Source organism: Lithobates pipiens, unplaced genomic scaffold (assembly GCF_037356315.1).
Source record: "Lithobates pipiens isolate NorthernLeopardFrog02 unplaced genomic scaffold, aLitPip1_a1.2 Scaffold_8, whole genome shotgun sequence".
Classification (NCBI taxonomy): Eukaryota; Metazoa; Chordata; class Amphibia; order Anura; family Ranidae; genus Lithobates; species Lithobates pipiens.
Genome location: NW_027507903.1, coordinates 612,026,237 through 612,053,017, shown reverse-complemented (window position 1 = coordinate 612,053,017; position 26,781 = coordinate 612,026,237). Strand labels below are relative to the sequence as shown.

The window sequence follows — 26,781 nt, the reverse complement described above, 5'->3', positions numbered from 1 at the left end:
AAAAAAGACCGAAAATTTTGAAAAAAAACACATATTTCTTTGTTTCTGTGATAAAATTTTGCAAATTATAATTTTTTTTTCATACATTTTGGCCACAATTTATACTGCTACATATCTTTGGTAAAAATAACCCAAATTAGTGGATATTATTTGGTCTTTGTGAAAGTTAGAGAGTCTACAAGCTGTGGTGCGAATCACACAAAATTGATCACAGCTGATGTACTGGTGGCCGATCTCATTTCTTGCGACCCGAACAAGTCAGGAAAGTACAAATACCCCCCAAATGACCCCTTTTTTGAAAGTAGACATTCCAAGGTATTTACTAAGATGCATGGTGAGGTTTTTGATGTTGTCATCTTTTTCCCACAATTCTTTGCAAAATGAAGATTTTTTTTTTTTTTCTCACAAAATTTTCAATGTAATAGGTTATTTCTCTCACATGGCATGTGTATACCACAAATGACACCCCAAAATACGTTCTGCTACTCCTTCTGAGTATTACGATACCAAATGTGTGAGACTTTTACACAGCCTGGTCACATAGAGAGGCCCAATATTGAAATAGCACCATCAGGCGTTCTAGGAGCATAAATTACACATCTTATTTTTCAACCACCTATTACAGTTTTGAAGGCCCTGGAGCACCAGAACAATGGAAATGCCCACAAAGTGACCCCATTTTGGAAAGCTAACACCCCAACGTATAATCTATGAAGCATAATGAGTCGTTTGAATGGTTCATTTTTTTTCCAGAAGTTTTGGGAAAATGTGGAAAAAAAATGAAAACGCATTTTTTTAACGCAAAGTTGTCCATTTATAAGATATTTCCAACACATAGCATGTACATAGCAAAAATGACACCCCGTTCTACTACTCCTCCTGAGTATAACGATACCAAATGTGTGAGACTTTTACACAGCCTGACCACATACAGAGGCCCAATATTGAAATAGCACCATCAGGCGTTCTAGGAGCATAAATTACAAATCTTATTTATCAACCACCTATTACAGTTTTGAAGGCCCTGGAGCACCAGGACAATGGAAATGCCCACAAAGTGACCCCACGTGGCACTGACGACACGTGGCACTGACAGATGGCACTGGAGGCAGATGGCACTGGAGGCAGATGGCACTGGAGGCAGATGGGGCTGGCAGATGGCACTGGAGGCAGATGGGGCTGGCAGATGGGGCTGGCAGATGGGGCTGGCAGATGGGGCTGGCAGATGGGGCTGACAGATGGGGCTGACAGATGGGGCTGGCAGATGGGGCTGGCAGATGGGGCTGACAGATGGGGCTGGCAGATGGGGCTGGCAGATGTCGCTGGCAGATGGGGCTGGGGCTGGCACTGGGGCTGGCACTGGCAGATGGCACTGGCAGATGGTGCTGGCTATTTGCTCTGGCTAATTGCTCTGGCAAATGGGGCTGGCAGATGGCACTGCGGCTGGCAGATGGCACTGGCGCTGGCAGGTGGCGCTGGCAGGTGGCACTGGCAGGTGGCACTGGGGCTGGCGGCACTGGGGCTGATGGATGGCACTGGTGCTGGCAGGTGGCACTGGCAGGTGGCACTGGCAGGTGGCACTGGCAGGTGGCACTGGCACTGGCAGGTGGCACTGGCACTGGGGCTGGCGGCACTGGGGCTGGCGGCACTGGGGCTGACAGCACTGGGGCTGACGGATGGCACTGGCGCTGGAAGGTGGCACTGGCAGGTGGCACTAGCAAGTGGCACTGGTGGCACTGGCACTGGCGGCACTGGTGGTGGCAGGTGGCACTGGCAGGTGGCACTGGCGGCACTGGTACTGGGGCTGACGGATGGCACTGGCGCTGGCAGGTGGCACTGGCGCTGCCAGGTGGCACTGGCAGGTGGCACTGGCACTGGCGGCACTGGCGGCACTGACGGCACTGGGGCTGACGGCACTGGGGCTGACGGCACTGGGGCTGACGGATGGCACTAGCAGGTGGCACTGGCAGGTGGCACTGGTGCTGGCAGGTGGCACTGGCAGGTAGCACTGGGGCTGACGGCACTGGCGGCACTGGGGCTGACGGCACTGACGGCACTGGGGCTGACGGCACTGACGGCACTGGGGCTGACGGACGGCACTGGGGCTGACGGGCGACACTGGGGCTGACGGGCGACACTGGGGCTGGCAGGCGGCACTGGGGCTGGCGGCACGGGCTGATGGCACTGGGGCTGACGGCAGGCGCTGGCAGGTGGCACTGGCGGCACTGGCACTACTGGCAGATGGCACTGGGCTGACAGATGGCACTGGGGCTGACAGATGGTACTGGGGCTGACACTGGCACTGGGGCTGACAGATGGCACTGGGGCTGACACAGGCACTGGGGCTGAGACTGGCACTGGGGCTGAGACTGGCACTGGGGCTGACACAGGCACTGGGGCTGCACTGGGGCTGACACTTAGATCGCTCTCCCTCCTCACACGCTGTCTCTGTGTGAGGAGGGAGAGACACGGCAATGGGAGATGATCTCATATGTTTACATATGAGATCATCTCCCATTGGCAGCTGCGATCGTGCTGTGAACGGCCGCTTTGATTGGCCGTTCACGGCGATCTGTATTTGCCTGTCTCCGGGAGACACGGCAAATACAATACTTCCGCGATGCGCGCCCCCGGCGGCGCGCATTGCGGAAGTAAACACCAGGCCGTCCAGGGACGGCCAGGCGAAGGAAGCCGCCCGCTCTAAGGCCGTCATTCGGCCATAGGGCGGTGGGAAGCGGTTAAAGCTATTTTACTGTTTGTTAAGAATATGTGAATATTTGAATGACCATAAACCTAAATACATTTTACTTTAAAGTCCAAGTAGAGGTTTTGCACTTTCTGTTCACCTTTTTTCTTGTCTTGGTGTGCCAAAAAACTGTATTATAGAATTGACTTTTAACGCATTTAAAGTTAAGACAGTAAAAAATAGACACTGACAAGGTTTGGCTTTTTCTAGTTTTTATTAGTCAGTTTTTTGTCTCTACCCATGAGATGTTCTTTTGAGTTCATCTTTGGCCTGAACAATATGTTGAAACATTTGGGTAGAAAAATGCAGATTACCAGAGCCCAGCTTGATGATTGGATTGCAAAGATCTCCATAGCCACTGTGTACCTTCCTTTTGAACTAAGAGAGGCCGGGATGTAAGATATCCAGACACTTAAGAAGGCCAACATGCTGAAAGTGATGAACTTGGCCTCATTGAAGCTGTCAGGAAGTCTCCTGGCCAAGAAGGCAACAACAAAACTGATGGAGGCCAAGATGCCTAGAAAGCCCAACATACTCCAAAAGGCCATGACTGAACCTTCATTGCACTCAACTGTAATTATATCTGAATTGATTTCAGTTTTAAATTGTAGAAAGGGAGGAGCTATAACTAGCCATGCAATGCAAAGAAAGGCTTGAATAATGACGCATGAAAAGACTATTAAATATGATACTATTGGACTTGTCCATTTTCTGAGGGGGCTGCCTGGTCTTGTAGCCTTGAAAGCTATGACAACCATTATCGTTTTGGCCAGAATTCCCGAGATGCAAAGGACAAACACTATGCCAAAGGTAACCTGTCGCAAAAGACATTTTTCAGGATGGGGGAAACCAATAAAAACCAAAGAACAAAGGAAACAAAGACACAATGATACCAGAAGAAGACAACTTAAAAAATAATTATTGGCACGAACAATAGGTGTGGATTTATAATGGATAAATAGTCCAAAGATGGCCAGTGGAATCAATGAAGAAGAAATACTTGTAGAGGTTAAAGTTTGACCCAGTGGATCATCATAGGCTAAGAATTCTCTGGTCTTTGGAACACAGCGATCATGTGCTGAATTCGGCCACATATCCCATGGACATTTGTTGCAATCAACTGAATCTGAAATATTAAAAACAGAAGAGCAAGCTTTTTCTGTGTCACTTTATACAGAACAAAATATTATTGTTTAATTAGAGACTCTACAAAGAGTAAATGTAGAAAAGGTGAGCCAAGAAGAACTTTGGCTGTGTTCTCTGTCAGATGATCCCAGTTAGGAGCTACCCTTTTAGGAGCTACTTGTTTGGAACTACACCCAAAATCTGGAATTGCAGGGATACATTTTTGATGATACACCGTGTGCACATAGCTCAAATCATCCCACATATGGAAGGGAATTTGAGACTGTGGTAATCCTCAGTGACATAAGTGTAAATTAAAATTACATGTAAACTCAATTATTAAATTCTGATTTAAAGGGGTTGTAAAGGTAAATGTTTTTTCACCTTATGCATTAAGGTGAAAAAACATCTGACAGTCCCGGCGCCCCCCAGCCCCCCTGTTTTACTTACCTCACCCCTCGAAAGTCCCACACTTGTCCCCCGAAGTCCTTTCCACCATTCAGCCTGGCCGCTGATTGGCTGGAGTGGATGGATGGAAAGCAGCACAGCCATTGGCTCATGCTGCTGTCAATCACATCCACTGACGTGGAGCGCCGGGGGGGCAGGGCCGTGTGATACAGCGAGCGGCTATAGCCACCGGCTGTATCACGGGAGCGTGCCCGCAGATGCTTCTCTCCATGCGAGCTCCCTCGCATGAACATGAGAAGCACCTGCAGGAGGAAGCCGAGACAGCCGCCGAGGGACCCCAGAAGAGCAGGTTCGGGGCCACTCTGTGCAAAACGAGCTGCACAGTGGAGGTAAGTACAACAGCACAAGCTGCACAGTGGAGGTAATGTTTGTTATTTAAAAAAAAAAAAAAATCACTTTACAATCCCTTTAAGCTTTTACATTACTTACAAACAATTTCAAAATTAATGTTCAACATTCTGTAATCTGTAGCTTTCATAAAAATAATACTCGGTGATCCTTCTGCTGTGAATTATACTGTTTCACTTTAGGTGGGGTTCTCACGTAAAGTGAAAAAATAAAAATAAAAATAAAAATTCCTTTCAGTATAGTGCCTGGGGGGTCCCCTTAGTTTGCCTGTAAAATGGCACGTCTGTAGCATGTGTAGAACATGATGCAGAAAAAAAATTGAAATTTCTAATAGAAAAAAAAAGTCAAATCACATTTAAAATGACTTGCAGTTGCAATTGCTGGCCCGGTTATTAAAAAATAAAATTAAGAAAGAAACCCTACGCCAAAGAAAAAATGGCTTGGGGTCCCCTCAAAATCCATACCAGACCCTTATCTGAGCATGCAGCCTGGCAGGCCAGGAGGGGGGGTTGGCCCCTCTCCTGAACCATACAAGGCTATATGCCCTCAACATAGGGGGCTGAGTGCTTTGGGGCAGTGGGAGGGTGCTCTGCTCCCCCAGCCCAAAGCACCTTGTCCCCATGTTGAAGTTCACATACATTTGTAGAAATACACCTCTACCACCTCTGAGTTCCTGATGAAGATGATTGAGTAAAACATTGAACCTAGCCACCCCAACTCATTTGTTCAAAATTAAAGTGTTTTGGACAAGGAGGGCAAATAACTCAGTCTTTGACATATAGATTTATATGTATTCACTAATCAGAGGTTTATAGGGGTTGGCTATTAGGGCTATTGGTTCAAATTAGAGTATTTCCATATATGACTTTGTGTGACATACAGTTTTAATGTTATAGCATGTTATTTTTTTTACATTTTTACAATTCATTTTTCAGTTTAACAATTTTGATAGTCAAGGTGTGGTTGGCTTCCTTTTGTTTCAGGCTTCTTCCTTACTTCCTATAGGGACTGTAGTTTTAGCACATTTATGCCCCGTACACACGAGAGGGATTAAGTCTGACAGACCTCCAAAGGAGTTCCGACGGAGTTCCGACGGAGTTCTGGCGGAGTTCTGGCGGACTTTTCGACCGAACGGACTTGACCACACACCATCACACCAAACTCCGACGGAGTCGAACGTGATGACGTACGACTGGATTCGACGTAGGAAGTTCATAGACAGTAGCCAATAGCTGCCCTAGCGTCGGTTTTAGTCCGTCGGAGTAGCACACACACGAGCGAATTTTTCGAAGGGGACCGGGTCCGGCGGAGTTCCGTCGGGAAAATTTGAAGCATGCTTCATTTCTAAAGTCCGTCAGACTTTTGCGAAGCTAAAGTCCGTTGCAGCCCACACACGATCGGATAGTCTGACGGACTCGGTCTGACGGACTTTGGATGTTGAAAAGTCCGCTCGTGTGTACGGGGCTTTAAAGTTCCATTCATTATGTTTTTTTCTTTTAGGGTAATAAGGGATGTGGTGCCCATGATCCCCTACCATTCCAAAAGAGAACTTTATAACTGAACAGGTCATACTTACGATATGTTGCTCACCTGACTGGTTGGAGATTTCTCCAAAAGGGCATAGGACACATTGAAAACAGCACACGGGTTGCCCATGTATTGTGACCTTCCTGAAACCTGGTGGACAACTCTGACTGCAGACTGACATTGGGACCTGGAATATAAGCATAAAATATAATTTATCATTCACATGGCAGAACACTCGTTTTAGTCAGAAATGCCAATTGAATGAGGATGAATTCTAAGCATTGTTATCATTGAGCAAGGGAAATTGAATCTGTTACTTGGATAAGGCAATGTTAAAGTGGATGGCACTAAAGTTGAGAGAAATTACTTCAACTGTTCAAAATTTAACCTAGACTACTGCGATTTGTGACGATCAGGTATTTAGTAATAATGGCAGCTTACCTGTTATTTAAAGAGTAACTCTACTTTCTACACAAGCCACATTTTAATTTAATGTTATAAAATTGACCTCTCCTTTTCAATCTGCAGCCACTGTAATTTTCTGTAAAATGCTATGCAATTTTTCAACCTGGAGGCATTCTGTACAAAAATGGTGTACAGAGGAACCCCTGTAATGCAATTTTTGACTTCTGTAATTGGCTCACTGATTTCCTAAGATACAAGAAAAACTTTAGGCACCCCCTGCAATAGGAATTACATTTTTTTGTGAGCTACTGCCCAAGAGTAAACCATTTAAAGGGATACAGACCCTGTAGCTTTTTCTCATTAAAACCACCACTTTGCAGAAAAAAATGAAGCACATCTGCATGTCCATGCAATGCACCTCTAAGTATCAATATAATGTGAACAGGGCACAAAGAAAACAATTGTTTTCTAATGCTCTAGTGGTGATCGGTATTGATTGATCAGGTGTAGTAAAATGCCAGTCACTACATATAGTGTGAATGAGCCCTCACATTTACACATGTTACATACTTGTACCTGTATGCATGTAATGTACTGTATTTCTTATATTACCAATCTCCTACCTGACTTACTGTGTGTGACGGAACCATCCAGCACCCAGCTTGGGTGCTTCCATCAGTATATAGTTTCCACCAGTCTGGACCCAGGAACCAGGTATTATAGCTGAATAATGCACCCAAGATACTAAACAACACTAGCTTAGGTGAAAACTGGAACTCATGCTGCCTTTATTGTAAACTCACACAGAATATATACCATGCAATATCAGAATTTGATCACATAATCCTAACCAATGCAAACCGCATACAGCACATCTAAGGAACAGCCAACATAAACAGTATGCTAATCCAATCTAGCAACTAATAGTTGGCAGTGATCTAATTAACATGAACTAATTACAACTAGTCACTTAAACAAACTTAGGTGCCCAAACCATTCGGCACCCAGCCCACAGCCCTGGATTATCACATTACACATTATCATAAGTATAAACACATAACATCCTTCAATGGGTCAATAACAAGGTAAAGTGGTCACAACGTCAATCACATCTCCAAGAGATGAGCAGACAGACAGAAACAATAGATGACTCAATTAACAATGATATTGCACACCTAGGAGGCACTCAATGGGAAAGACATAGTTAACAATAAACACATAACACCTTAACAAACAGTATATAGTAGGAGACGCCAGTATCAGGTTGTTTTGAGCTGATTATATTAACATCTGCTCTGAGTCTCAGAGTATAAAGCAGCCATTGCTGGTTTGGGCACAAAGAGCCCAAATCTGTATCCCGGGCCTAGATTCAGAGAGTCTGTGTGTTTTCGGGGAGACAACCCCGCAACGGAAGCAAGACCACTCCAAGGGTCCTCCAGGCACACACCTCCCAAGAATAGACCGTCCTCATAAGCCAGGGCCCATAGTCAGTACACACGAGGCTACCCTGCAGCCCCCTCCACAAGCCCCCGTCCTAGTTGGGTCTTTCACACTGAACATGCTCAAATTTAGCAGTATAAACATCTTCTGAAGCCTTATTTGTGCAGCTTGCCTAAACAAGAACTTTGTTTTCCAAATCTTTTTCATATTTTGGTATGGTGCTCATGGTCTTAGGTATGGTGAATAATTTCCAGCTATTTCAAAGGAAATGCAGTGATTCATATAAATAAATTTAGTGATCCACAAGCCTCAAAAACATATTTTGAAATATATCAAGAGGAGGGCTTATTTTTTTATTTTTGTAAATGACAGACAACGCAGTGGCGAACAGATATAAAATAGGATGCTTGCCGCTTCACTCCTCACTCTTTTTTTCTCCTTCTATGATCCTTACTCAATGGTTGGCTTTTATGGTTTAAAGCCGAAGTAAAGCCATCCATTTAACTGTTTCAAATAAGTTACATTTCCGGCATGTGCCAGGAATGTAACCCTCTCAGTGGTTGTGCTCTCAACCAGACTGTCAAACCATCCAAGGGCTAGCGTCATAACTGATCACATGTGCAGCATCATGGCAGTTGTAGATTAAACAGAGGCCAAGATGGCAGCTTCCTTGGAAGAAAAAACAATAGGAGGGTTTACTTCCACTTTAACTGCTTGTCTCATCCATTATGCTGCATATTTACTAACCTACAATATATAACCTCTCTTCTTCCGGATGAAGCCAAGTAAGAAACATGTTAAAATTGGCAGTCTCATGATCCAATTATTTATAACTGAGATTCATATTATAGTCCTGAAGGTATGATTATAGTGAGCATAGTAATAAGGGTATAAACCAGTTAGGGTGTAAAGTAAAGACAGAAAGCTGCATAGCAGGTGGAGGGGAAATAAAAAGATGGTAGTATGAAGAAAATAAATCATTGGGGTTGATTTACTAAAGAATAAGAGCTTGTTAGCTTATCTTACTAAATTAGGTGAAACAAATAAAAAAATCACTTTGTAAATAATACAATGGATGCTAAGGGAACAGCAACTGCTGCTGCATCCTTACTGAATTCATCACCTGGCCCATTCACTTTTGAATGACTGGGAATCCGCGGTCATGTAAGCAAATGGGCAGGAAATGTAGCGAATTACATTGCCTGATATGGCCACACAACCATGACACTATCTGCCTGGAGTTTGCATGTTCTCCCTGTGCCTGCGTGGGTTTCCACCGGGTACTCCAGTTTCCTCCCACACTCCAAAGACATGCTGGTAGGTTAATTAGACCCTATCCAAAAAAAAAATTGGCCATAATATATGTGTATGTGTATGTCAATGTTGTAAGTGCATCGGGACCCTACAGGTTAAAGGACCGCATAAAAGCTGCAGATGGACACCAGTGGCAAGAAAGCACCCTGAGGCGATTCAGTACGCATAGGTAGTGCTAGACAAGTCATTCATTCATTCGCCCACTGCACATTTACCAACCACCGATGTCACCTGGTCTATTCAATTACATGACCTAAAATTCCCTGCCACATAAGCAAAAGGGCAAGGAATGGAGCCTTACATCAATCTCTAAATTTGGTCACATGGCCATGGACCACTATCATACCCCCTTCTAATATAGTCAATGACAACTCAGGGAGCTGCCATTTGGATAGTGTTACCATCAGGGATGGTAAGATGGATAATCTATATACTTTTTCTGCAAGTTGTCATCTGTGGTCATTGTGATGGACAGCAGAGGAGACATTTTTGGGGGATATTTATTGTTTACCCCATACACATTTATGTGTGGGGTCAGTATCTGAAATCTCCCTTATTATTGAAGGGGTATTCCAGATTCCAATAAGCCCCCTGCCTGCAGATCCCCACAATCATGTTGAGAGCATGTGGCCTGGTATGGTTTAGGGGGGTGTCCAAAATGTTTGTCCTCCCATTTCCTGGCCAGTCAGGTTGCAGACTCAAAACAAGGGTCTGCTTTGCATTTTTAGGGGGAACCTCAAACACTTTTTTTTGCGAATCCCCATTAAAATCTATACCAGGCTCTTGTATTTTGGGATACCTTTGTGGTCTGTTTGCTGTTTAGTCTTTTGAAAAAAGTAGCCAGAAAGGAAATGTCTTTTGCCAGCAATTTGAAACTCTTTTTTTAATTGGTGCATGTATCCCAGGGTATTGTCCTCCCACTCTCCCTATGCTAATTTTTTTACCCCCTTGCTTCTCAGCCCACAAAAGGGCATTTTTTATTTCGCAGATTTGGCTAACTTTGATTTCAACAGAGTTTGGGCTCGGCATCTCAAATACTTTATTGTTTAGTGAACCCTGCTGAACCCAACCCAAGGCAGTTTGGTTTGTCACTAGTGAGGATTTTGTGACCATAGATCACTGAAAATTTAAATGTAAAGGGTATCCAGTCAAAGGGGAAGTAGCGCGCCATGGTGTTTTTGGGAAATAGGAGGGTAGCGGGTCTTGCAGTGGCATCAGTAACAAATGCATTATCCTAATACCTACTAGAGTCATTGTCACCAATATAGAGAATTGAAGGATATGAAGTACAGAAAGTGACATACAATACCTACTTTTTTATTTTCAGCACCCCACTGCACCAAACTAGCATTGATGTTGAAAATATTTCCAGCTGTATTTCCAGTGTCATAACTTCCTACTATCACATGTTGCAGTCTTCCGTCTTGGCTAAGCTGCCAGTTTATGATGTCATATGCTGCAGGAGGATCACCATTCTCATTGAAGAAGACTTCCCTGCCACTGGTGAGTTTCAGATGTATCTTCTTCATATAGCTGAGGAGCTGTAGAACAAACACTAAATTGAATCATTATTAGCTGGGCTTGTTCAAGAGTATAGTATAGTATTTGGTCTTCAGTTATTTCAATTTAATCCGAAGTGTTGTGACCTACCTGTACTTTTCAGCCTGAGAGTCAGAAGTAATCTGTTGCTGTTCTGGTAACCTCCTGCCCTGACACACTATCTTCTCAGGATGCAGTGTGTGTGGTCAGATGATGGACAGGGCAGCACCAGACGACTTCTGAGTCTAGCCAATGAGTTCAGGCAGTTCACAAGGTAAGAACAGCCCCCCTTGAAGTTATATTTTACCCTTAAAGGGTAAGTTCACATTTTCAGAAAAATTTACCTAACTCCATATATCCTGGCCATCCCTTCAGATCCTGTTTGGCTGCCATGGCAGTCCGTACATGGCACAATTTATTACACAGCCCTGGAGTAACTATCAACTATCACTGTGCCCATCAAATTCAGCCACTGTATCATAAAATGCAGCAACTGTGCCATCAATTGCAGCCACTGTGCCCATCAAATGCAGCCACTGTGCCCATCAAATGCAGCCACTGTGCCCATCAAATGCAGCCACTGTGCCCATCAAATGCAGCCACTGTGCCATCATATCCAGCCACTGTGCCCATCAAATGCAGCCACTGAGCCATCAAATCCAGTCACTGTGCCCATCAAATGCAGCCACTGTGCCCATCAATTGCAGCCACTGTGCCCTTAAAATTCAGCCACTGTGCCATCAAATGCAGCCTCTGTGTACATCAAATGCAGCCACTGTGTACATCAAATGCAGCCACTGTGACTCCGCGGTGGCATTTAACCAGCACCCCCTGCCCGCTCGCTGTCTGGCCCGCACTTACCCCATCTTGGTGCCAGGTCAGGCAGTGGATGATGGTGGCGAGCTGTGGGACAGGCAGCAGGTCAGGCAGCGGCGAGCTGTGGGTCAAGTGGAAGCTCCTATGTCCTCCATGCTTCCACCATTCTCTTCTTTCCTCCTGCTAGGCATCCAATAGGATCGCCTGTGCTTTCAGCCAATCAGGTGATGGGTATCAGACCCGCGCTTCCTGATTGGCAGAAAGGTGGTTCAGTGTTCGAAAAGTGAATAATCATTTGCTTTTCTAACACACCTAGGTTGGCTTCAATCGCAATGCTCTGCGCTCCAAGTCCACCCTTTTTTAAAGCCTATTAGAGCCTATGGTTCTAATCAGGTGCTTCAAACAAATGTCCCCGCTGCTGTAATTCAGGTCCCCGGTGTCCTGAAAGGGGCCTGACACATGAATAGGGGGTGCTATGCATGAATCTATCCATTACTCATATAGGGAGCTGGTGTGATAGAGGGGGCTGAACACATGTGCCCTTATTATTATTATTGCCACCACTGATGAGACATTACAGCCGTTATGTGCAGCAGGGTCCGGAGAGGTCACCATAACACTTGGATTTAACTTTTTTTTTTGTGAAAAAGTTAACTTATCATTTAACTAAAGCTGAAGAGTCTTATGAAGTAAATAAAGCTAAATAAGTTTGCAATTAAAAATCATTTGTAAATAAGTCTGTAAAATTAGTAAGATTAAATATTTGATTTTGTAAATAAAATCTGTTTATAAAGGGTATAGAACAGGCCACAGCAGTATACATGACCATTCTCATCTATACAAAAAATGGTCTTATTGCCGTCTATACTTATTCAGGAGATTCACTTATTAGCTCATTAGCCACACATTTCCTGTCTCTGCTCTTCTGAGAGCTTTGCTCTATTGCTTGTCTAACACCTCAAAGCCTCTCCCATGCTCACTACAATCTTCTTTGTTTCCCGTGGAAAGTTCCCACACCAAGAGGATGGTAGGTATACCAAACTTTCCATCAGAATGAGCGTAGACCATTGTGTACATTGGAGACCAGTGAAATTCAGAAAATTTTGATCAGATATTCTTCAGTCGTACCTTAAAAATTCACAGATTTCCAAAATGCTAAAGTTCTGATTAAGAAGTACAGATGGAGTCAATGGAACTCTGAGTTGGGCTCCAAAAAGCTAAGGGTGCCCAGCGATTAGCATAATATAAGACAGAAACAGCCTTTAATGCAGCTTTTGGAAGTCTTTTGGACTAACATATCCAGAAGTCTTCTGGAAATCTGAAGACCAAAAATAATATTGGAATGTTCTTCACCTGGTAATGGGTCGAATTAAGCGTATCAAGAATTATGATGCAGCCCACCTCTTTGTACCATATGATTAATATGTGTAACTAGTCTATCAGCCTATTGACTTCGGGGCTGAAGGTCAACAAGAATAGGGGATGCTTTTGAAAGGACCTCTTTACCAGTTCATCACTGAATTAATTTGCCCACTGAAGAAAATGTAGGCTAATGCCGCGTACACACGACCGGACTTTTCAACATCAAAAGTCCAACGGAACGATTCCGGCAGACCATTCGAACGTGTGTGGGCTGCAGCGGACTTTTGATTTGCAAAAGTCTGACAGACTTTAGAAATGGAACATGTTTCAAATTTTTCCGCCAGAACTCCATCGGACCCAGTTCCTACTGAAAAATCCGCTTGTGTGTAGGCTAGTCCGACGGACAAAAACCGAAGCGAGGGCAGCTATTGGCTACTGGCTATGAACTTCCTTATTCTAGTCCGGTCGTACGTCATCACGTTCAAATCCGTCGGACTTTGGTGTGATTGTGTGTGGCCAAGTCCGTTCATTCGGAAAGTCCGTCAGAACTCTGTCAGAACTCCGTCAGAACTCCGTTGAAAGTCTGTCGGACCTAGTCCCTCGAAAAGTCCGGTCGTGTGTACGCGGCATAAGTTGAACCAATCCATTCATCACTATTCATTTATTTTCAAAGGGCTTCAGAATGACATTACCTGCCATGGTTGAAATTTTTGCATATCTGCACATGTTCCATTGAGAAATGGTCCATCTCCTTGCCTGCAGCTGGTTAAGTCTTGAAGAGCTCTTGCTACCACATGAACTGCAATGTAGATATTGTATGTCACTCTCAGACCAGATATATCATTATAGCTATTCAGGATGGTACTCAGGCATTCCTCCCCTGTGCATTCTTTTACTGATGAGGGCAAAGATGTTGTTTGATTTTCCTTGTCCAAGAACTTACAGGTGAACACTTCCTCCCAGAATATTTTTATCCATTCTTTTCCTACAGACATGGATGGATAGATCCTGTTGAGGAAATCCCCAAATCCTGGCATTTTTCCACTGTGCAGAGCAAAGCCAATTGTTCCATGAAGCAGCTTGGAGTATTTCGGAACAGACAAGAAGGCAGAGGTGGCCCAAGCCTCACTAGCGATCCAGGTTTTTCCTGTTACATTTTGCTTTAGCATCTCATCGAGAACGTACACCAGATCTATGTCTGTAGAAAAGATGACCACTGCGGTGGCCGTCGATTCTTTGATCACCTGAACAATGTGGGGAGCATTTCTATCTGGCTGGTTGATAGAGATACTCTCTGTGAAGGCCACACAACCTCCAGCTTTTAAGATATCCTTTTTGATCATTTGGATACCTTGTTGTCCGTAATCATTGTCAATTGCTACCAGACCAATCCAGGTCCACCCAAAATGCAACACAAGCTGGGCTAAGCCTCGGGACTGGAAAGCATCACTGGGTACAGTCCTAAAGAATGAACGGAACTGATTCCGGTTGCTGAGAAGAGAGCTTGTAGAGAAATGGCTGATCTGTAGTAAAATACATTAACCATGACAATGACATTAATTAAAAATTAACGCTAATCTCCAGGGAAATATAAATGTCATTAATTAATGCTGCTTTGTAATCATTACTACATCAATGTCTTTATTTTTATGTCTATGGTGCTCTGCTGCACACACTACCGAGACTGTCACAGAGTGCTCTCTGTTCTCTCACCATCACAGTCAATCAGTGGCTCTCTGCCCAAAGCGGCTCTTTGCTTATCATTGCTTTATCTAGTCAGAGCGGCTACCTTCTTCTGCCTGGTGTATTTAAACTCAGCACATCTTCTGGCTTGTTGCCCAAACAATACTTTCACAAACTGGCTGCTGAGCCCCTAATTAGCATTACTGTGTATGTCTCACTGGCTTTGTTTCCTGACTATTCATATCTGCTGCCTGCCCTGACCTCCAGCTTGTTCCTGGTTATCCATGTTCACTGTCTGCTCTGACGTCTGGCTTTTTCCTGGTTATCCATGTATGCTGCCTGCTCTGGCTTTTATCCTGATTACCATGTCCCCAGCCCACCATAAAGGGAGTCCCTGGTGAATGCCAGTTGGCTATTAGATTCTGTGCCCTGGAGGATCCTGCCTCACCTGCTTACATGTGTGTCCATGTTGGTGCAATTGCACATTCTGACACTCTTGCAGTCCCTGTAGAGCAGAGCTTCCAAGAAGGAGAAGCAGCAAAATGAGCCAACTGGTTCATGTGTCGACAAAAAAACATGCCGATAGAAGGCAGAAGTAGAGTGACAGAGAGATTAACTCATAACTAGACTGGTCCTCCTTTATTGTCTGTTCAAAGGTTGGGGATTGTCAAGGACAAGAAGGTCTTGCTTATTAAAACTTTAGCTGGCCCTAACAAAGGCAGGCTTTACAGGAAGACATGGGAGGCATGGTAATTTGGCAGAAAGTGAGAACATAGGAGTAAGATGGTATCATGTGTAGGAAAGACATTACACAGCCACCAGGTGCTTTGAAAGGGAGATCTAGACCACAATACCTTCTGAATCCTGAGAGTACCCCACTACTGGACAGCCAATGGGAAGTGTCAATGACATACAATTAGTGATGTGGACATCCTAAGTCAGGCCCCACCTCCTGTATACAGAAGAACAGAGCAGACCCGGGACTGGAACCCCTCATGAACACAGATTTAGGTAAGTTAAAGTGGCATGAAAATGGGCATAGCCAGGGGTGGGGGGAGGAGTGTGTGTGGCAGGGTGTGGTGAACTCAGTTTGAAAGCATGTAGGTGTGTGTTTTGGATTTCTAATTTCTCTTTACTATTTATAACTTTCTATACTTTCCACCTTTTTATACCTTTAACTTAAAGTGGTTCTAAAGGCTGAAGATGTTTTACCTTAAAGTGGATGTAAACCTTCACATATACTCAGTGAAGTGAATAGACTCAGATGATACACAGGGATGAAACAAATTCTCCTACATAAGTTTTACATGTATATCTGCTTTATATACTCTTTAGAAAGTGCACATCCTGTTAGAATTTTTTCTTCCTGTTCCAGCAGGGAGAGGGGAGTCTTGCCATACACTGTGAGACAGCTGATTGGAGGAAAGGCACACACCCCCTCTACATAGGCAGAGACTTGCATAGCTGTGCCCTGCAAGGCAGGGAATAAAAACCGTCAGGATGTGTTGGAGAAAAATTTGGGTCTTAAAAATAATACAATTGCACTTACTTGTGGGTACCGATAGAGCCCCAGAATATGAGCCAATAGCATGGTGTAGGTGGAGATGGAGTGGCCAATGACAGCAGCCAAATGGATGTCATGGTTATAGCGGTAGTTAACCAGAGGTTGGCCATGTCCACTCAGCAGCTGCATTGTTCCTGATATCGCCCTCTGCAGGACAGTGCAAGAGTCAAAAATCTGAAATCCCAATGAGATGTTTGGCAATATTTGAGGATCTTTATTTATCTCCTCCACTGCAAAATGTACAGCCTGGACACGTTGGTAATTCTCCAGCCTGAAACTGAATTTAAGACAAAGGTTAACACATCATCCCATACATTTATTGTCTTTAAAAACTGATCTAAGATAACCTGTTGTGCCTATGATACTATTAGCGCTGAGTTTTTGGCAGATACAGAAGACACACATGAATGCAGTTCTGTAATCCTTAATACATCTTTATAGTGGTTTTAAAGACAGAAGGAGTTTTTTTTTTGTTTACCTTAATGCATTCTCTGCACAGCTCCACAACCTCCCAGCCCCCCTTATACTTACCTGACCCTAATTGTGATCCAGAACAGTGCCCGAGAGTAGAGTCTCTCTGCTCTCTCTTTCTTCACTGGACAGAGGGGCAGTAGTGGGAACCATTGGCTCCTGCTGCTGTCAATCACAGCCAATGAGGAGCATGCAGGGGTGGGGCCATGCCAGCTTGGGAGTGAGCCTGCACAAGTGACTCCATAGCAAGTGGTTTTCTATGGTGGGCACTTAGCGGGGGAGGAGCATCACTGGGGACCCAAGAAGAGGATTATCTGGGCTGCTTTGTGCAAAACCAATGCACAGAGCAGGCAAGTATGCCGCCGTAGAGACCACTTTTATCTGAAAGAGGACAGCCCGCTGAAGAAGAGGATACTGGGGTTATGGAAGATAGCTGCTGCCATAACAATGATGTCCCTCTTCTAAGAGCCACCGTATAATGACGGCGGGCGGTCCATAAGTGGTTAAAGAGAACCAGTCAGGAATCCTCATTTGTAAAATTCTAAATCTCTTCTCTTAATTTGATAAAATAGTGGCCTCTCAAGGATGGCTGTGCACACTGTCATGCACTTGTATTTTCTCCTTGTCCAATGTCTGTTAAAGTGGTTGTAAACCCTAAAAAAAAATCCAAAAAACAAAAGCAAAAAACTGCAAGACAAAGGTATAATGAGCTAGTATGCATAGGTGATTTATTTGGTTGACAGGTGGAACCTTTCTACTTTCTTCACTAGAGGTCACCCTGATGCAGCATCAAGTGGTGACACTTGTGATCGATTTTTAATACTTCCTGTGGAAAAATGTTCTTGGAAAAGATTTTTGGAGTTTTAGGTTTATTTTCCATTTTGATTCTGTTTTTACTAGTAACGATTAGCCTGTTGGAATGTGAACTCGGTTCTGAGTCTTGGGTCGCCTGCTCTAAGCCATCTGGAATGGGTACAGTAAATCACATATATTAGAGACTTTTTGGCAGTGAGCTATTCTCCTGTAATATTAAAAATGTATTTTTTTTGCTGGTTGCATAGGAGTGATACCTTTGCGGTCTTTGGACCAACATCTTGTTATTTAAAAGGATCACATAGAGATATGGCACTTGATTATGTGCCAGCAGTCTGGCTGGCTGAGTCTCAGAACGAGGCTTTGTTAATTCCATTACATATGTAAAATGGTGACGCAGTGCGCCACCTGTGCCCCGGGACAATGTAATTTGTGACAAAATGCGTAGGAAAAAGAATAAGAATAAAAAAAAGATTAAACAATTCTTACGTTTTGCATGTGGCTGGAGCTGGTGGTTCCTTGTAATCAATCTTTGGATATACTTTATTCACATGAACAGGTACCACCACCCCAATTATTATGTCCCCATTTAGTGACATGCCTGTGAGCTCTGTAGTGAATAGTCTGCAGCTGTTAAGAGAAAACTCAGATATAGATACAAGGCTCAGTAGAAGGAGGAGACCAAACATTATCTTTCATAGAGTATCCGGGGATCGTCCAGTGGCCAACAGCAGGTCATGAAAGGTTAATGAGACCTACAGGTCCTAAATAGTGAAATGCAAATCCTAGAACAAAAAAACATTTATTTTAAAAAAAAATGAATTTAATATTTCTTCCATATCAACTGCTTAGTGTTAAATCACATAAACAAGTGAATAATGACCCTCTCCTTGTTCCCTTATTTCTTATTTCTCCATTAAGTATAGTTTTGAGCAGATTTTTAATTAGAGATAAACAACTCCTGCTCTCTAGAAAACCCATCAGCCTTGGGTATATATATCTATATATCTATCTATATATCTATATATCTATATATCTATCTATATATCTATCTACATATCTATATATCTATATATCTATATATATATATATATATATATATAGTCATAGGTATACTCTGTATTAAATGTTCATTGGCAAAATAATATATATATATATATATATATATATATATATATATATATATATATATATATATATATATATAGATAGATATATAGATATATAGATATAGATATATAGATATAGATATAGATATATATAGATATAGATATATATATCTATATATATATATATATATATCTATATATATATATATATATATATATATATATATATATATATATATATATATATATATATATATATATATATATATATATATATAGATATATATATAGATATATAGATATATATATATATATTTTCACTCCCCTTGAAATGTTCCACATTTTGTCATGTTACAATCAAAAACGTATAAAAAAATATTTTATTGGGATTTTATGTGATAGACCAACACAAAGTAGCACATAATTGTGAAGTGGAAGGAAAATGATAAATATTTTTTTCGAATTTTTTACAAACAAATATGTATGTATTCAGCCCCCCCGAGTCAATACTTTGTAGAACCCCCTTTCACTGCAATTACAGCTGCAAGTCATTTTAGGGATGTCTCTACCAGCTTTGCACATCTAGAGAGTGAAATTTTTGCTCATTCTTCATTGCAAAATATCTCAAGCTCTGTCAGATTGGATGGAGAGCGTCTGTGAACAGCAATTTTCAAGTCTTGCCACAGATTCTCAATTGGATTTAGGTCTGAACTTTGACTGGGCCATTCTAACACATGAATATGCTTTGATCTAAACCATTCCATTGTAGCTCTGGCTGTACGTTTTGGGTCGTTGTCCTGCTGGAAGGTGAACCTCCGCCCCAGTCTCAAGTCTTTTGCAGACTCAAACAGGTTTTATTCTAAGAATGCCCTGTATTTGGCTCCATCCATCTTCCCATCAACTCTGACCAGCTTCCCTGTCCCTGCTGAAGAAAAGCATCTCCACAACATGATGCTGCCACCACCATTTTTCACGGTGGGGATGGTGTGTTCAGGGTGATGTGCAGTGTTAGTTTTCCACCACACAAAGCGTTTTGCTTTTAGGCCAAAAAAAAATAATTTTGGTCTCATCTGACCAGAGCACCTTCTTCCACATGTTTTCTGTGTCCCCCACATGGCTTCTCACAAACTGCAAACTGACTTCTTATGGCTTTATTTCAACAATGTCTTTCTTCTTGCCACTCTTCCATAAAGAGTAGATTTGTGGAGAGCACGACTAATAGTTGTCCTGTGGACAGATTCTCCCCCCTGAGCCGTGGATCTCTGCAGCTCCTCCAGAGTTACCATGGCTCTTGGCTGCTTCTCTGATTAATGCTCTCCTTGTCTGGCCTGTCAGCAGGCACAGTGGCAGCACAGTGTTGTAGTGGGTAGCACTCTCGCCTAGCAAGAAAAATCCCAACCATGACACTACCTTCCTGGAGTTTGCAAGTTCTCCTTGTGCCTGTGTGGGTTTCCTCCCACACTCCAAAGACCTGCTGGTAGGTTAATTGGCTTCTGTCCAAAATTGGCCCTAGTATGTGAGTTGGGGACCTTGGATTGTGGGCTTCTTGAGGGTAGGGACCAATGTAAGATGTATGTGTGGAGCGCTGCCTAAAAATACCTTAAAGAAATAATAAAATATAGATGAGCATCTTAATGAGATACAATGTACAGGGATAGGGACAATGGTAGACACTCAGGATGGACTGGTGTCTTTATTCAATGTCAGTTTAGGTGGACAGCCATGTCTTGCAGTTGTGCCATACTCTTTCCATTTTCGGATGATGGATTGAACAGTGCTCCATGAGATGCTCAAAGCTTGGGATTTTTTTTTATAAGCTAACCCTGCTTTAAACTTCTCCACAATTTTATCCCTGGACTGTATATAAGCTAATGATAATGCTAATATGTGCATATCTAATAACAAAAAGAAATAAGCAGCCCATGTTTACGCTACCCTCTCTTAAGGTTTTATGTCTATGAAATATACCATCAGTAACACACACCCGGTCAACTAACCATTTACCCACCCAAATACACCAGGAGCATTATGTCTGATTAATTAATTGAACTTAATAAAGTGCCGTATGGATATTATCTGTGCACAGGACTAATATTAAGAAGATAAATTATGGCAATGGTGGTGTGTATGTGACGGATGTAGACACGGCGCCATTTGATTGTTTTCAATAGGTGTGACACGCTGACATATTGTGTTCCTTGGCCTTCATGACTCTGTTTGTTTACTAAGGTTCTCTAACAAACTTCTGAGGGCTTCACAGAACAGCTGTATTTATACTAAGATTAAATTACACACAGGTGGACTCTATTTACTAATTAGGTGACTTCTGAAGGCAATGGGTTACACTAGATTTTAGTTAGGTGTATCAGAGTAAAGGGAGCTGAATACAAATGCACACCACCCTTTTCAGTTTTGTTTTGTAAAAAAATTGAAAAACCATTTATCATTTTCCTTCCACTTCACAATTATGTCTACCACATAAAATCCCAATAAAATCCATTTACGTTTTTAGTTGTAACATGACAAAATGTGGAATATTTCAAGGGGTATGCATACTTTTTCAAGGCACTGTATATATAAACGGTATATATGTATATATATATGTATATATGTATATATACAGTGTGCTTGCTGTTTAAAAGCTTCAAACAAGCTTAACAGATGGTACTCATTAGACATAGACATATGCAACCTCTCCCAATCGAAATTGTTAGAGATTTCCTGTAGAACATTTAAAGATTTTAGAAAATATATATTTTTTTTTACTGTAATATTTCCTGATTAAGACATTAATAGCAGAAAGAACATTACATTATGCATACAGGTATTGGAATATGCACTAGTATTAAATTCAGATGACAAATAAAGTTCTAGGGTATAACTATACCTACAATATATACCGTATATGTATTGTATATTACAGTTTTCCCTTTCTACAAACTCTGATGCAAAAGAAAGAGGCCAGGAGCCTTACTTAGACTTACATGTCACCAGCTGCATATTCTTTTGCTATGAAGCCAAGCCAACTGCTGCTTCACCATATTATAGGGGAACTACAAGTTGTACGTTCAATGAGGATCATATGAGCTTTCATAGAAGACTTGGCAGCTCACACACAAGGACACACATACATTCATACATATAAATAGACATCCTTACAAGAGCAAAAACTTTATCTCAACCACAAAACTCTACTTTTTGGCTTTTCTTTATATTCAATATTACAATATGCATCCTGTAATCATTTTCTATTTTGATATTAAATGGACTTTTCAGTTTGAGTTTATCTCACCGATAAAAGGTATTTGTACAAGGTCATTCGATAAAAATCACATTTGACTGTGATACAGTATGTATAATTCAAAAGATAAGGCAGCACTCATGGGCCTTGAAAGTTGAAGGATTACTTTAATTTTTCAATAAGGCACAAACGTGTCTCATTAGGGCAACAATGAAGTGAAACATAAGCCCATATATACCCTAACTCCCCCACCCCCATCATTACCACCCAAATGTAAAGACATCATCAAGTGCAATGGTCAAAGTTTCAGCTAAAAAATGGTGGTTGGTAAATGTCCAAATAGAAAGCACAAGAAACAGCAACAAAGTAGTACATAAAATGGACATAATTGAAGTATGGAGCCAAACCCAGGCACTAATGGCAAGTGCCAGAGACAAGAAAAGGCGTGACAGAACATTATGCTGCCTGGGTAAGATGGCAAGCAAGATGAGCTTGTGTCTCATCAAAACGAAAAATAAAAAATTGACAAATAAATATTATCATGGAGAGTTCACCTTTGAAGCCCATTGAGTGCTGCCTTAGCTTTTGTCCACAAGGTTTAGGAGATTGTCTATGGGAATGTTTGACCATTCTTCCAGAAGTAGATTTGTGAGGTCAGGCACTGATGTGGACAAGAAGCCCTGGCTTGCAGCCTCCACTCTAATGTATGCCAAAGGTATTTTATGGGGTTGAGGTCAGGACATTGTGCGGACCAGTTAAGTTAATCCACCTCAAACGTGCTCATCCATGTCTTTATGAACCTTGTTTGAGCACTGGTGAGCAGTCATGTCGGAACAGGAAGGGGCCATCCCCAAACTGTTCCTACATAGTTGGGAGCATGAAATTGTCCAAAATGTCTTGGTATGTTGACGAATTAATAGTTCCCGTCACTGGAACTAAGCCCAACCCCTGAAAAACAACCCCACACCATAATCCCCCCTCAGTTCACCCCTCCGCCAAATGATTTGGACCAGTGCACAAAGTAAGACATGGACAAATGAGTTTGGGGTGGAGGAACTTGACTGGCCTGCACTTGACCTCAATCCAATAGAACACCTTTGGGAGGAATTAGAGCATAGTGCAGGGGCTGAGATAGGGCCACCTTTCATGGATTGACATGATGGCCAAGTGAGCAGAATTATTCAGAAGGAGTGGTCAACTGCCCATTTCTTAGAGAATTGGTGTCCTTTAAAAATGAACACTTTATGAATAAAATCTCTTTGTTGGAAAGGGGCACAGACGATCCGTCAACAAAAAAATGTATGTCTATTGGTGAGCATAATGATGAAGAAAACCACATAAAATACCTGGTTTCAAAAAGATTCATCACTTCCCACAAACGATGATGTTGCACAATACATGAAGTATAAGTACACTTACCTTCTCACTGTCCTGCTGTCTTTTGTCTCTATGAGAAACACTTTTTATATGGAGCTGTTTTTCAAGGTATGGGAATTAAAGTCCCAGCTGAAATAACATGGTCTAGTGTGGGAACTAATACTGCAAGAAAAAATGAAAATACCTTCAGAGAATTGCTTTCCTCAGCAGAAATGGCAATAGGAGCAATTATATTTAATAACATAATGAGAGCATTTAGTGTAAGAGTACAGAGATTTGCTCAGATTGTCACCATGGTGGTATTCTCCTCTAATGACATAGCATTCATATAAAATACAATGGTAATAATAGTGTAAAATATTAATATGGGATAATGTAAAATCATCGTTAAGGACATAGGAGCATATTATGGAATACAGCGAGGATATGGATGAGACTAAATTTATAAAGGTTCCAAAACTCTAAGGTGAATGCTATTATTATTAGAGTGAATAAATATAGTGTAGCGCTCAAAACTCAAAAAAGTAAATTGACTAGTATATATATATGTAACATATAACCAATGTGCTGATCAAACAAAAATCCAATGTTCACTATTGTGAACTGAAGAAAAAGTTCAACAAATGTGTCCATCAAATACACAATAGTGAATCTTCAATCAAATGAAAATGGTGTAGACAACATAAAACTGGCAGTGAAGCTGTAAAATGTGAAGAAATCCTCTGTCATAGAAGTATAGAAGGGTACTCTTACCGAATACAGTGGACCCACTTACCAGCGGTAGTGGGTCAATCAGGCTTGTGTGGGCCGAATGGGTTTAGGTTAGGCAGGAGAGAGATCACTTCAAACAGGATACGACCACTCTTCAACGGTGATGGTCCAGGCAAGGTTCCTCAATCCTTTTGATTCTCCAATATATGACAAAAACCTCCACTCAGTGGGAGAGCCCTCAGGGGGTCGGAGTATAAACAAAAAGGTCAATCGAACTGGGGCGAGAGTAGGAAAAAAGAAAAAAGCTCTATATGGTGCAAGTCAAAAACCAAAGAGGTTTAATTAAAATGATGGTACATCATATTAAATGAGCACATACAAACTGGCTGATCACGAGTATAAAAATTGAAGAAAGAGCAAGTGTGGCATGGGAGCAAGAATGTATCTAAACCCAATAACAAAATAATGTAATATTGCTGTTTATCATGTCATAGCCCACGTACACACGGTCGGAGATTTTGCCAACCAAATCCGTCGGGTTTTGCCCGTCGGATTTAGTCCGACGGATTGTGTCCGAAACTGTTGCATACACACGGTCGGACCAAGTTGGCGAAAAATCCGATCTTTCAGAACGTGATGACGTAATTTCGTTACGATGGGACTACATTCAGGCTAGTAGCCAATAGCTTTGATGTAGGAATTTGATCTGAGCATGCATGGCACTTGGTCCGATGAAAATGCTCTACACATGATCAGATTAGATCTGTCCGGCCCAGTTGGTCGGGAAATAATTCCAACATGTTGGAAAATTGGGTCGGACGGAGATTCGGACATGAATCAGTCCGATGCATACCACACACAGTCGGATTATCTGACGACATGGTACGATAAGACTCATTCCGACAGATTCTCCAACCGTGTGTACAAGGGCATAGATTGTGTGAGTTGATTATTTTCTCCTGGATTTTCTCCTGCTAACACACTTCCTGTTTAGGGTGACAACGCCCTGTCACTGTACTGTATCTGAGCAGGAAAAGTTGGCACCATAGGGAAGAAGAAATTGTGTTAGGACCACAACACCTACTCTTTTCCCCATCTTCATAACATAACAAAAAAGCCCCAAATAGAAATTGCCCGCCGTGCCTGGGGATGATAACATTCCATGGGTTTTCAGTGTAGTGGTAAAGTGCCTAGGAAGTTAGGAGCACCCCTAATTTCTGTAAAGACCCACAAGTATTTTAAGGACATCCATTGATGGGTTCTTGGCATCAAATGGGTTTTCAATCCAACACAATGCAAACCCCACTTAAAGCAGATAAAATGCACCTGTGAAACAAATTTGATGGATCTTAGAAGGGTGCAAAATAGGGATGGACAAATAGACCTGGGTTTGATTCAGGAGAATGCTGTCACATACTGCTTGAATTTCATGAAACTCCAAAGCAAATCCGATTGAAATCTATGGAGGATGTTGAAATGTGTAAGCAAATTCTGTTCATTTTTGGGTCTAATAGGAGAAGGCTCTGTTCATGTGGCTTCAAGAGGGACATGAACAATACACAAATGTTTCACACAAATGTTTCAAATAGTAGGTTTGAATCATGCCTTAAAGTGGTTGTAAACTCTTACATATGCCCATTGAAGTGACTGACCTAAGGTGATGCACAGAGATTAATCAAATTCTCCTATTTAAGTTGTACCTGTTAATCTTCCGTTTTCGCTTTGCTACATCCATTCAAAGTTCATAATTTATAACGCTTATCTGAGCTGTCAGAAAAAAGGGGATGGAGAGCGGAAATGACACAGTGCAGAGCTCAGTGTGGAGAGGTCTGAGGGCTGATTGGAGGGAAGGGACACGCCCTCCTTCACACAGGAACATATCTGAGTCTGTCAATAACAGGCTGTGTACTGGAGCTCCCTCCCCTGTCACTTTGTTGCACTTGGTGTCAGGAAAACTTGTCAGTGATTTATGCTGACAGCAGAGGAACAAAGCAGCAGCCAGAAATGATGCATAGTGCTCTTAATTAAGACACACTACAGAGGTATATGCTTTGTTCATATTTCATGTCTGAGGTTTACAACCACTTTAAAGCTTGATTTAAAAAGACATTCTCTGTCATAGTGTATTTTGGCAGGATATTTTTGGTTGAAGAATTACAAACAGCAGCAACCCAATCTGTTTTCATCTCATTGATATTGCTTAACTTTTTGAGGGGTTCTTGACTGGCAGAAGTTGTATTCCCCAAAATACTGTAATTTTTGGGTCTAAAAAAAAACTGGCATTGTTATTGCACCCTGTTTCTCATCCTCTGCTAATCCAGCCAGAACCCTGGAAATTAGCTTTTGCCTAAATCCAGTGGATTTGTTTGAGTAATCCATTTCTGATTTACTGGGAGCAGATGGGCCCTAGTGAGGAATTTGAATATGATGTGCTAGATTGCGCTTGGGCGGGGGGGGGGGGGCAGGAAGCTGAGAAAAGGATATACCTGTATATATAAAAAAGGCACAAGTGAGAGAGCAATGAGGTGCTGGAAGAGGGAGTGAGGGGACATCACTGTGTATAGTGGCCATCGGCTGCCACCCGCAACTGCAAAAAAACAGACAGTGGGGAAAATAATTATTGCAGATTTTGTAGGTTTGCCCACTTACCAAAAGGGATGAGCCAAACACCCCCCGGTTCGGTTCGCACCAGAACCTTCGAACGGTCCTAAAATTCGTATGA

The 26,781-nt window shown here is 42.3% G+C and overlaps 1 protein-coding gene across 1 annotated transcript; it reads right to left on the bottom strand.

The window, feature by feature from the left end:
• Window positions 1–2,952: 2,952 nt before the first annotated feature.
• On the bottom strand, window positions 2,953–25,794 carry LOC143962328 (extracellular calcium-sensing receptor-like). Its single transcript, XM_077471628.1, has 7 exons — window positions 25,760–25,794; window positions 18,111–18,251; window positions 16,323–16,614; window positions 13,783–14,613; window positions 10,687–10,914; window positions 6,278–6,401; window positions 2,953–3,872 (listed from the first exon to the last, which is right to left on the bottom strand). Exons 1-7 carry the CDS (start codon window positions 25,792–25,794, stop codon window positions 2,953–2,955), a joined length of 2,571 nt encoding a protein of 856 aa, XP_077327754.1.
• Between the last annotated feature and the right edge of the window lie 987 nt (window positions 25,795–26,781).

Excerpts from the sequence above, each read along its gene's own strand:
- LOC143962328 (XM_077471628.1), bottom strand. The coding sequence starts at position 25,794 with ATGGATGTAGCAAAGCGAAAACGGAAGATTAACAG. Across the intron at positions 16,615-18,110 it reads GCTCCAGCCACATGCAAAAC|TTTCAGGCTGGAGAATTACC; the intron begins GTAAGAATTGTT and ends TCTTAAATTCAG. Across the intron at positions 3,873-6,277 it reads AGAAATCTCCAACCAGTCAG|ATTCAGTTGATTGCAACAAA; the intron begins GTGAGCAACATA and ends TTAATATTTCAG.